Below are 12,098 nucleotides of genomic sequence, written 5' to 3' on the forward strand. Positions count from 1 at the left end.
GTTTCTGGATGATGGGTCTAGCAGTATTTGACTGAACCGGCAGGCGACACGAGTTAAATGATTCATTTTTAGTGTTTTATGGGTTCTGGGTTACTTTTGATCGGAGGGAAGGTTAACTAGAGTTCTTCAAGGATAGTATTGATGTTAAATTGTTGGTATAACCTTGTAATCAATGTCGTAATCAAATGGAACAGTGACGAAGTGTTTTAGAGTTGAACAATTAGGGATTTGATGTCGCGAGTATTGCTAGCGAATGAAATGCTTTTGAATATTATTAATTGATGTGTGTATAGACTTAGAAATATTATGATTATAAGTGAGTTTGCGCGAGAGGTAAAGGAGATTAATCTGGAATGAAAAACTGGAAAAGGGTGGAGTTTGCAGATGCAGAAATTATGGAAAATTGCCAGAATTATACGTGCCGCCTGGCGGCATGGGGCTTGTCGTCAGGCGCCAGTGTAGTGGCAGTGCTGCTGCGTGGTTGTGATGACAGGCGCTGGGTTGGGTTCTGTTACAATTTTAGTTGGGATTAGTTGATTGAATTCTGTGATATCAGGGGAAATTTGATGAGGGAGTTCGTGGGCACGAATTTAAGAGGTTGGGATTACCTTAGGATGTAATGATATTAGCTATTATAGGTCTTGCTTATATCAATTATGGCAGAGTAGGAATTATGGACTTGGATAAGTTGGGTGCAAGGGGTTTAGAGACTTGACCTCTTGTTATGAATGGGAGTTTAACTCAAAGCTAACACTAGAAAAGGGAATGAGTTGAGAATGGCTGTAATGACTAGAATTAAGTTAAGGAATAAGCACTGGGAGTGCATTGTGGTGTGGTAGTGTTGAATAAGGTTAAATTTGAGAAAACCAAGTTGCACCCTTATATGGTTGAATTTAGATGAAAGTAGGGAATTGGATAGTAAGTTAGCCACTGGAAAGGCAATTCCATAAATTGGGGAAGATAGCGTAAGTCGTTATGCTTGGGTGAGTAGTTTAATCTGTGTAGGGTTGTAAAGAAAACAGAATTGTGCCTGTACTGATATAGCGCCTGGCGGTGGTGTTAGACCGCCAGGCGATAGCAACAGCGTCAGTGGGGTCTGGTATGAACTCCGCTTGGCGGTGAAGGTGGATCCGCCAGGCGGTTGCGATGGAATCAGTGAGGTTTTAGCGTGGATGCGCTTGGCGGTGTGAACTGTCCCGCCAGGCGGTGTCTTCATTTGTTGGTGGTTGTGAGGCGCTTGGCGCCTAGCGATACGTGTCCCCCGCCAGGCAGCCTGGAAGCTGATAGCGCCTAGCGGTACGTGTCCCCCGCTAGGTGATTTGGCTGCTGTAAGTCCTAGTTGTTGGACTTTTTAAGCGTGATCTACAAGGCTTTTGATGATCCTTCAAAGGTAAGATTGCTGGGTTCCTTGAGTTGAGCTCGGAACGTATCCCTTGAGTTGAACTCGGGATAGGGGTTAAGCATGTAGCATTCCTCGAGTTGAGCTCGGAATGGCATCCCTCAAGTTGAGCTCGGGATGGTGGATGAACATGAGGAACCCTTGAGTTGAGCTCGGGTTGGCGAGTGTTGCCGGTGTGAGTGTGCTGGTTGTGGCCAGTACATATGGGCCAGATAGATTACCCTCCTCAGTAATTAGCTAACGAGTTTGGTAGTCTTGGGACAATACGACTTATGTTCGTATTTGGGAACTCCACCTGGCGTTACGATGTATGATCCGTAACAATGGTTTCCCGCACGTGCTCTATCGGTTGTGGCCGATAGGTTTGGCAGCAAATTACCTTGGGATGGGTAATTACTAAAAGAGGTAGAACACGAATGATCTGGTTGTGGCTAGGTGATATGGAATAAAGTGAGAGATTTTATTTAGATGTTTGCATAAAATTTATAAATGACTACATCTATGTATATCAATATGTTTGTGTGTTGTTTTATTAAGCTCACCCTATTTGCTTGTGTTTGGCGAGGATCGTGTGCGCGATACACGTGAGCATAGGATGTTGATGCAGGTGGTGCCGGTGATGCTTAGACACGGCGCGGGGATAGCATGGGAGTCTTTATGTTATTTATATTTTGGAAATAAAGTGTAAACTTTTATGAGATAGTTTTGGATTATTCCACTTTTGTAATTGTGGATGTTAGTTTTATCCCTTGAATTTATATAAGTTTAAATTTACCGCACTTTTGGGAAATGATATTTATTCGTAAAAGCGACGTCTTTATGACTTTATTATTTTATTTACTTTAAAGCCATAATATCCTGACGAGATGTTACAGATTTTTACCATTATCTTGGTTATCTTTTGCTAACAAAATCAACTCCTCTTAAGCTTTTTACCCACTTAATCCTCATTTTTACTTTGTTTTTGTGAATAAATACAATATGGGTTACATAGATCTAATTATACCATAATCCCCATTTTTGTGACCAATTTAATGATAGGAAGTTTTTGTCTCAAGCCAAAGCAGTTGTCAACCGGAGAAGAAAGAAGAAAAAAAGCCAAAATTGAAGATATGAACATAGCAGTTCAAGGCTGAGTACCAGAATTCAAGGTTGAGCCCTATTCCTCTCTCATTTTCCAGCGCTCAACGTTAGAATTCAAGGCTGAGTGCCATTCTTCTCGCATTTTTGGGTGCTGAGCGTTGATTGACTCGCATTTTTTGGACGCTGAGCGGTGTGGGGACGACGCTGAGCGACACTTATGCTGATGTGGCAATTTTAACCTATTTCTTCTGGTTTGCTCAGTGGGAATACATCTTTGGCAGTTTGGGACGCGGTTTTTCACTCTTGGAGAGCTTGGAGGTGTGCTAGGGATTGTGGGAACTATCCCTTCCTCCTCCTTGTATCTTCATCTTCTTCTATTTGCAAGCTTCAGCTCTCCATGACAATGGAGAGCTAAACCCATTTTTGCTGGGGTTAGATGTAGCCACTGCACTCTTATGTAATTGCAATGTTTTGATTATATATATATATATATATATATATATATATGTATGTATATATATATGCCTCTTTCATTAATTGATAGTCTTCTTGTTTTTTCACTTAATGCTTGCATTGATTTGATCATCCATTGCATGATATTTGGTTCATTGGGTGTGGAAATATCTTTTGGAACCTTGAATTGGAACAAGAAAACCCAATGAAACTTTTATCTAGGAATGGGACTTGACCTATTGGTTCTCTTAAACCCTAGTGCATAATGCGGATTTGCTTATTAAGAGTTCAAGGGATTGACTCTTAATAAGGAAATTTAGGCTCATTCCACTAAGGAATTAGGGTTTGAGTAGATTTGTGGGTTAACATTAGCATATTAATGTAGAAGATGTAAAATTGTAGTTGCATGAGAGCATAGTTAGTGAATTCTAACCCCGACAATATCAATTTATATCATTTCTAATCTTTTCCATTCACTAAGTGCCTCTAACTTCCAAAGTTTAATTTTAATCATTTATGCAAAATTAAATTTCTTACATGAAACTCAAAATATGGATTCATTCTTTAGTTTAAATTAGTCACTAATTACACAATTATTTAGTATACACGAGTCTCTTGGGAAACGATATCTCAGTCTTACCGATTACTACTTGTGCGACTTGGTACACTTGCCAAAGTCTTAGCAGGTGGGTTATGAGAGAATTTCATACCATTGGATATTACATGGTCATATTATGTTGATGATTGCATGTTTTTAGTGTGGAAACATGTGATGGGTGGTTATCTTGGTTGAGTTATGCGTATGTTGGGTTAATGCACAGTGAGTTATATGTGGGTAAAATACTGTTGTATAAGGTTTTAATTGGTTAGCTCACCCTTGATTTGGTTTGTTGTATATGTGTGTGCGATGATCGTATAATGTGTGTGTTATACGAGAGCAGATGTGGATGCATATGCTATTGGAAAAGCATAGTTATGAGGAGCTCATGGGAAAGCTTTTTGAGATTTTTTATGAAAAGCATTTAAAAGTGTTTACTTTTGAATAAGGCAAATGTAGTAGTTTGATTGAGTTTTGAACTTGATATAACTTGTAATGAGTTTTGGTTTTAACGACTTAAATTGGTTTGACGAATTCACCTTGGGTGTTCTTCGTTGTCGCAACCGAAATCGCGACGGGACGACGAACCAAAAAATAAAATTTGAAAAAATAAAGAGTTTTGGAGTCGTCGTCATAGTTTATTTTGGAAAACTAAAGAAAAACCAAAAAAAAGATAAAACAAGGTATGCGAAAAACCAGATTTTGGGTCAGGGAGTCGGTTACGCGAAGGGAAGGTATTAACACCCCACAACGCCCGTCCTAAGACGGTACCTTTAATTAAATGTGCAAAAGTTATGTGGTTTTTCAAAATATTTATTTTTCCCAAAAAATAATAATAAATGAATTTACAAAAGAAACAAAAATATTTTTTTTGGTTTTGTGGGCCCGATAAGGATTAATCCTCGCTCCTACGTATCTCCATTTATAATGGAAAATCAGGGTTACGTAGTTCTTTTTGATAAAGCTATTTGGAAAAATATTTGAAAAATGATTTATTTATTTTTAATAATTTTGAAAACATTTTCATTCAAATTTTTAGTATTATTTTATTATTGGTGTCATGCGACGCGAGCGGCCAGACCAACAATGAAAATAAATTCTTTTTTTTAATCTTTTTAATCTTTTACAATTTTTTATATTTTTTTAAAGTTATTTAAAAGTGGATGTGGGTGTCACTACGACGTGAGCAACCAGATAGATATTAAAAAGTAATCAAACAAAGCTATTTTTTTATTCTTAGATTGGTATATATTTTTTAGAAAAAAAAGAACAAAAGTCTAAAATGGGTGTCATGCAACGCTAGCGGTCGAGCAGACACCAAAGAAATAGGAAATATTTTTTATGATTTAAACAAATTAATGAAAATTAAAAAAAAATCAAAAGAAAAAGAAACTAATAATGACGTACCTTCTGCCTTTTCTTTTTTTCTTGTCTCCTTTTATAACATTTTTGTGTTTTTTTTAAGATAGATAAAAATGAGATGCATCCGTGTGGGTGGTAATGAGAGAGAAAAAGAGAGTATAGAGAATCTTCTTATCTTTTTTTTTTACCTCCTTCAATATGTTTTTTTTAAGGAGAGATGAAAGAGGAGGTGTGTATGTGGGAGTGGTGATGTGAAAGAATTAGAGAAGTGTAGAGAATTTTTTTTCGGTCCTAACAGAGCGCATATTTATACATGCACCTTGCAATATCAATGCAATCTCAGCCTTAATTGTAATGAACAATATAAGGAAGGAATTGGTCATGATAGCAACACATTATAGAGATCAAATCATAGCAAATCAGAGCACAAAATCAATCAAAATCAGTAATATCGATTCTAACCGTTAACAAAATCAATCCCAATTAGTAATATTGATTCTAATTATATGAAGAGATATTGCTTTTAATTATTAGAATTATATCACTAATTTCTCTATCAGAACAAAGGTAAAAGATATGTTGAGCTGTTGGGCTCATGAAGAGGGATGTGATAACAAATTAGGCTCTTCTTCCTTTTTTTCCTTTTTTTTTATCTCTCTTTTTTTTCTTTTTTTTTCTAAAATTAAAGTTTGAAAATCTTTGAAGAAAATTTTGTTTCACATTTTTTTATTTTCCATTAACTAAAAAAATGTTTTTTTCAAAATAAATTTATTCACCCGGACGAAATTGGGTGTTGACATTCGTGTTTTAAGTGTTGTGTCAACACAACTACATCTAAGTATTTGGGGTTACTTCCTGGATCATTTGGGAGGTTGAAGTGAGATCTTACATATAGTGGAGTTCATGTATAATAATAGTTATCACTCTAGCATTGGAATAGCACCATATGAAGCTTTGTGATAAAACTTCTTGGACGGTGGTGAAGATGAAGAAGCTCCATACGTCACAACGGAATGGAATGGAAACAAGCTTGAAGGCTCTTGCGGTAGTGGTGTGGAGTGGTGAATGGTAGAAGTTTAGGAATAGAAGACTATCATAGAGGAAGGTGGCTAGAGGAAACTAAGTAGAATCCTAGTCGTGACTCTCTCATAAAAAGTGTACATTTTCTATGACTCTTGGAATTATGACACTAGAATACCTGTCATAGTAAGCTCGTTTTACCTATCATTATAAGCCCATTTTCCAGTAGTGAAAATAATTGACTTCTCGATGAATTCAGTCCAAGGAAGGATTGGATTCGGTGGTTATTCCTGAGATTCGAGCAACCATGACTGTACAAGGGGGAAAATCATGTGTATAAAAGGGGGTCTTCTTATTAAAGAAGGATCATCTGGTTTTATACTACTTTAACATAGAAGAGAGTGGTATCTGTATGAGTATCTACCCTCGTTAATCATCCGAGCATACCGAGGCCTACATCCTCGGTGTCACCCTGCTCAGACTTGGCGAGAACAATAGTATCATATTTTGTCAGTTGAGTGTCAATCAAATGTGAAATAAAATTATTGACCCAAATGATAATTTTAGATAAAGCCGTCAAAACGGGTTATAACCCGTGAGCCAACCCGGCCCACCACAGGTTCGAGCCGAGTTGGGTTAAAAAAATTAAAATTTTTCGTACAGGCCAAAAATGAACCCGGTCCACTAAGAACCCGGCTCACCCGGGTTGAACCCGTGGTGAGCCGGGTTGGCTCACCAACCCACCCAATTATAAATATTAAATTATTTAATTTAAATTACATTAAAAAATAAAAATAGAAACCCTAAAAACCTAAATGTGTCTCCTTTCAAACGAAAGTTTCTCTCTTTTTCTCCTTCTTCACAACTTCTGCTCTCAGTCTCCACCCGACAACGCGATCACTTCTCTGACTAACAATTGTGCTCCTACGCAGCACAGGCTTCGAAGACAACGGCGCTGTGTTGTTTCCCATCCGAATGAGCTCCTCCTCCTTCGCAGTCAGGTGTGATAAGGAATACTAGGATTTACTTTTTTTAAGCTTGTGTTATTGTAGCTTTGGTTTGATTTTACAGTTGTTGTTTGTTATTCTATCTCAGTTGCTTTTATTTTGTATTAAAAGAGAAGGTTGAGATTGTAGAAGAAAGCATATTCGGTGGCTGCAATAGTTTAAATAGCTTCAGTAGAATAAGCTAAATAACAGTAACTTTGGGAAGATTTATGGGAAGTCATATGTGGTTCGGTGGTATGTGGGATTAGGAAGATTTATGACAGTAGCTTTGGTCCTAAATGACAGGACGCAACATTTCCTTCCGCTTCCCTATTTTCCCTTTATAATTGTTAAAATTAATGTTTTGTTTTAAAAAAGTTTATCTAGTTGTTGTTGATTGAAAAGAGATTGAGGTTTTTTTAACTGTATAGCCTTGCTACTTTGATCACTTTTATCAGCAGAAGGTTTTGCTCACATTTGACTCCTAAACTGAGGGAAAGGTATGTCAGAAGATAAACTAGTGCTAGATTAAAAGGTTAATGAAATATTGATATACATGCATGAATGCTTTGTTCTTAAATGTGCATGCATAGAATTAGTTGGGATGTGTTTGTTTGACATGGAATTTATCCTTTCTCACTAGCCAAAATAATAATTGCATAATCATATGGTTCACTTTAATTTTCTTTGAATTTGCGACATAAATATATCATTCTATATGTGTCCAAAACTAAATTAATTAGCTTGCCACGTTGTTTTGTGCACGTATATCCAAATCATTTTGGAAGACTTTATTTAGCATATATCATCCTAAAAAACATTGTTTTTATGAATTGTGAGTAAGCCATCATGGCCAATTTTGTTTGATTTCCTTGCCTATACGTTGACACTTTTGTTGGCAAGCTTCGAGATTTTTCTAAGTGTTTAAATTGTAGTAATTTTTCAAGAGGAGTATTTAGTATATGTTGTTCACTTGCCTAGTAAAGTATTTAGTATATATTTCAAGTCCAATAAAGTAGTGGTTTGATGATGCATAATCATTCCCCACCCACTGATAATATGAAAACAGGGATGCCATTTGCCCTTTGGCTCCATTGTGAGTCAAATCTTTTACTTCAGTTCCCAACGTGTAGAAACTATGTACCTATCTTATTATATTCTTGTCCCACCGCCATCACTGCCTATGCTTATAAAAATTTCAAATATGTATTCTAGAGTGCAGATTGTTGTTGAAGAGTTGTTGATACAAGAGGTGCATTCCAAAGTTATTGATACTTGTCACAGAGAGTTTTTTCTTTGTTAAATATTACTATATTAGTTCATACTTCATAGAGTATTTATCAATTCTTTTAGACTTGAATGAATGATTGATGATATTATATCGTGTTATTATTACAAAACAAAATGAATTCTGAAACCGTAGATGATCAATGTGTTCATGATAATTTGAATAATTTTTTGCCACCAAGTGTAGAAGAGATTGAGAATGAGGATAAGGATTGTGATAGAGAAAGTAAGAGACCTAGGGTAGGTACTTCTAAAGTTTGGGATCATTTTACAAAAATTGGTATAAAAGATGGTAAAGAAAAGGCAAAATGCAATGGGTGTGGTGCAGAATACGTTGCTGGTGGTACAAAAATAGGAACCTCAACAATATTGCGTCATTTGTCAAAGTGTTTGGTCCTAAAGAAATTAAAGGACAATGACGTGGGGAAAATGATAATTGATCACGCTGGGAAATTAAGATCTAGGGAAATTGATCAAAAAGTTGTAGATGATCTTATTTCAATGGCTATTATTCAACATGGGCTTCCATATAATTTTGTTGAATATAAGTGGATTAAAGAATTACTTCTGTATCTAAATCCAGAAGTAAGAGTTCCAAGTAGGAATACAAATGTGTCTAACATTTCAAAGAAATTTCATGAACACAAAGAAAGGGTGAAACTTGCAATGCGTAAATCTCATAGTCAAATTTGTTTGACATCTGATTGTTAGACTTCTATAAATCAAGAAGGGTTTATTTGTTTGACTGCTCATTTTGTTGATGCTAGTTGGAGGTTGAATAGTAAGATTATTGCCTTTTGTAAAATGGAACCTCCACATACTAGTCATGATTTGACACACAAAAATTTTGCTTTGTTGCTTGATTGGGGAATAGATAGGAAGATTTTTTTCTATCACATTAGACAATGGTAGTGCCAATGAGGTGTTGCAAAAAATTGAGTGAGCAATTGAAATTGCAAAATAGTTTGATATGTAATGGTGATTACTTTCATGTAAGGTGTAGTGCACATGTGTTGAATATTATTGTGCAAGAGGGATTAAGGGTGGCTTCTGATGCTTTGCATAAGATTAGAGAGAGTATCAAGTATGTGAGAGGATCAGAGGCAAGAAAAGTTGCATTTAAAGAATGTGTTATTCAAGTGAGGGGAATTGATACCAAAGTAGGTTTGAGAATGGATGTTGTTACTGGATGGAATTCTACCTATCTTATGCTTGAGAGTGCAATTAGATATCAACGTGCCTTTGGATGTTTGGCTATCCGTGACAGAAATTATGTTCATTGTCCATTAAATGATGAGTGGAAAAGAACTGAAAAAATGTGTGAGTTCTTGAAGCCATCTTATGTAATGACTAATTTGATTTCAGGTTCTTCTTATCCAACTTCTAATCATTACTTTATGCAAGTTTGGAAAATTAAGTGTTTGTTGCGGAAAAATGCAAAAAGTGATGATCCGACAATTAAAGATATGTCATTGAATATGGTGAACAAGTTTAGTAAGTATTGGGATCACTATTGTGACATTCTTGCTATTACGGCTATTCTTGATCCACGTATGAAGTTTGTAGCAATTCGATTTTGTTATTCAAAGATTAATCCTTGTACTTGTGAAGAAAAGATTAGTATTTTAAAGCACAACATCTATAAGTTGTTTGAAGAATATGTCAAATTGAATTCAAATGACTCAAATACTTCAAGTTCTCAAGTTTTCCCTCCAACACAACTTACTTCTTTTTCAAATGATGAGCCAGTGATGGATGCATTTGATGTAAGTTTTTAATTTTCAAATTTATCTATATTTTAATTCTTACTTATGAATCACATATTAATTTTTTTTTTCAATATTGTATTCGGAATATGTTGATTATTTGAGCCAACATGTTAATGATACTGGAAGGTCTGAATTGGATCTTTATTTAGATGAAGGGAATCTTGATCCAAAGTTTTTTTATAAGTTGGATGTATTGAGCTATTGGAAGGATCGTCGAGATCGATATCCAAACTTGTCTAAGATGGCTTGTGATGTGCTTACCATTCCAATCACTATCGTTTCTAGTGAGTCTGCCTTTAGTCTTGGTTCTCGTGTGCTAACCAAATATCGTTCTTCCATTCTTCCCAAGAGTGTCGAGGCACTCATTTTAACTCAAAATTGGTTGCATGGTTTTGAATTAACAGGTAACATTATTGTTATTATTGTGAAATTAATTTAATTATTTATTACTTAGTATTTCAATACTGTTAGTTAACATTCTTTTTTATTGTAGATGGGACAAAGAAGATACATCAAGAGATGAAAATGTTGTGGATTTCTTCATTCAAGACTCTAATGTTTTAGTTGGATAATAATTTGGATTGTATTTGGATGTGACTTGTGTGTCATATGTAGATTTTTGGATGTGCATCATCATGTAATGTTGTGGATTATTTTGTTAGATTAATGGTGTATTAAGGTTTGGATAAGAGTGGATGATTTTGTTAAATTATTAAGAGGTTTGGATGACAGTGTATAATTTTCTTAAATTATTGGTGTATTCAAGTTTGGATGACAAATCTACAATTACGTGAATATTGCATTAGATTCAATTGAATTCACTTATATTTGCAGTGATGGCATTTGAATCATGAACTTTAGTGGCATTTTTTTGTAATAATGGTTGTGTTTTATTTTTATTTTTAATTTTGTAACTTAAAGCCACTCAATGCCTTACCTTTATTTACATTTTAATTAGAATAGGAATTTAATTTTTTTTAGAATTGAAAAAATAATTTTTTTTAAAATAAGTGAACCAACCCGTTTAACCCATCAACTCGTGGTGGGCCAGACCGGGTTAGCATTTTCTTGGCTCGCAAATAAATGAGCCGGATTGGGTAGGCTCACTGAGTGGCCAACCCGTGGTGGGCTAAACTGGTTGACCCGTTTTAACAGCTCTAATTTTAAAATTATCAACTTCATAACATAATCCCAAATAGACTTTTGATGAAAAAAGTTTTTCATAACATAACTCCGATAGAAATTTGCAAAAGAATTGTATATTGAATGATATTAATAGATGTGCTATAAATACACACAAAGCTAATACTAGAAGCCACAAGGAAATGGGCATGAGGGCCTGCCTAAGCTAACATCCTAAACTCTGACGAGAAACCTACATTACAATGGTTAAACCACATTTGTATCAGCCATCTGGTCGATCATACATGGAAATTTATCCCGAAGCGGTCTGTCAATTAATCTGAACAGAAGCTAACAGAACTATGTGATTACGATTAGATAGATGTAATGTTGGAATGTTTGAGGTGATTGTGATCAGACATGTGATTGCAAAGGGTTCTCGTTGGCGTAGTTACCAGGAGGATCGTATTCGCACGCCATGAGCATGCCCAGATCAGGGTTGTGGCAATTCTGAAGAGCGCAGCCGATTCGTTCGGAGTCCCGCCACACTACCTGGGTGAAGTGGCCGCAGGCTTTTGGCGGTGGGGCGCACGTGAGAGTTTTGAAATCGTACCAGTCCTTCTCCACGTACCAGTAGAAGGTAGCATCGGAGGGGTTCCAATGGCGCGTCTTCCCCCAGAAGATGTTCTCGCCGTAGTTGGAGTTGGAGTGGATGAGTTTGCAATCCTCGTAACGCTGCATGAGGTACTCCCGCGCGTAGGACGCAAGGTTCTCGTCCCAAGCGAGCAAGGGAAGGTTGTACTGCTTCCTTACCCAGTTATGTGTGTTCATGAACTCCTCAGCCAGCAACGTTTGGTTCGCGAAGGTCTCGTCGACAATCGCGGGGACGTAACCGAAGTAATTTCTGGCGTCGACGCGATCATGGGCGGAGACAGCTGTGGCGAGGAGGAGGAGGAGAACGGTGCACATGACTGGGAAGGAAGACATGGTTTGAAGAACCTTCCTCCTGCGAGAGCAAC

General features: G+C 36.4%; 2 protein-coding genes across 2 annotated transcripts; one reads left to right on the forward strand and one right to left on the reverse strand.

Moving 5' to 3' along the window:
- Positions 1-8,419: 8,419 nt before the first annotated feature.
- Positions 8,420-10,529, forward strand: LOC114191166 (zinc finger BED domain-containing protein RICESLEEPER 2-like). Its single transcript, XM_028080348.2, has 3 exons — positions 8,420-9,954; positions 10,040-10,366; positions 10,458-10,529. Exons 1-3 carry the CDS (start codon positions 9,094-9,096, stop codon positions 10,527-10,529), a joined length of 1,260 nt encoding a protein of 419 aa, XP_027936149.2. The 5' UTR covers positions 8,420-9,093.
- A 671-nt stretch (positions 10,530-11,200) lies between these two features.
- LOC114192767 (pathogenesis-related protein 1A-like) lies at positions 11,201-12,098 on the reverse strand. The gene has a single exon (XM_028082579.2). The coding sequence runs from the start codon at positions 12,064-12,066 to the stop codon at positions 11,494-11,496; it is 573 nt and encodes a 190-aa protein (XP_027938380.1). The 5' UTR covers positions 12,067-12,098; the 3' UTR covers positions 11,201-11,493.

Source organism: Vigna unguiculata, chromosome 7 (assembly GCF_037176805.1).
Source record: "Vigna unguiculata cultivar grain cowpea cultivar isolate G323 ecotype 2 chromosome 7, ASM3717680v1, whole genome shotgun sequence".
Lineage (NCBI taxonomy): Eukaryota > Viridiplantae > Streptophyta > Magnoliopsida > Fabales > Fabaceae > Vigna > Vigna unguiculata.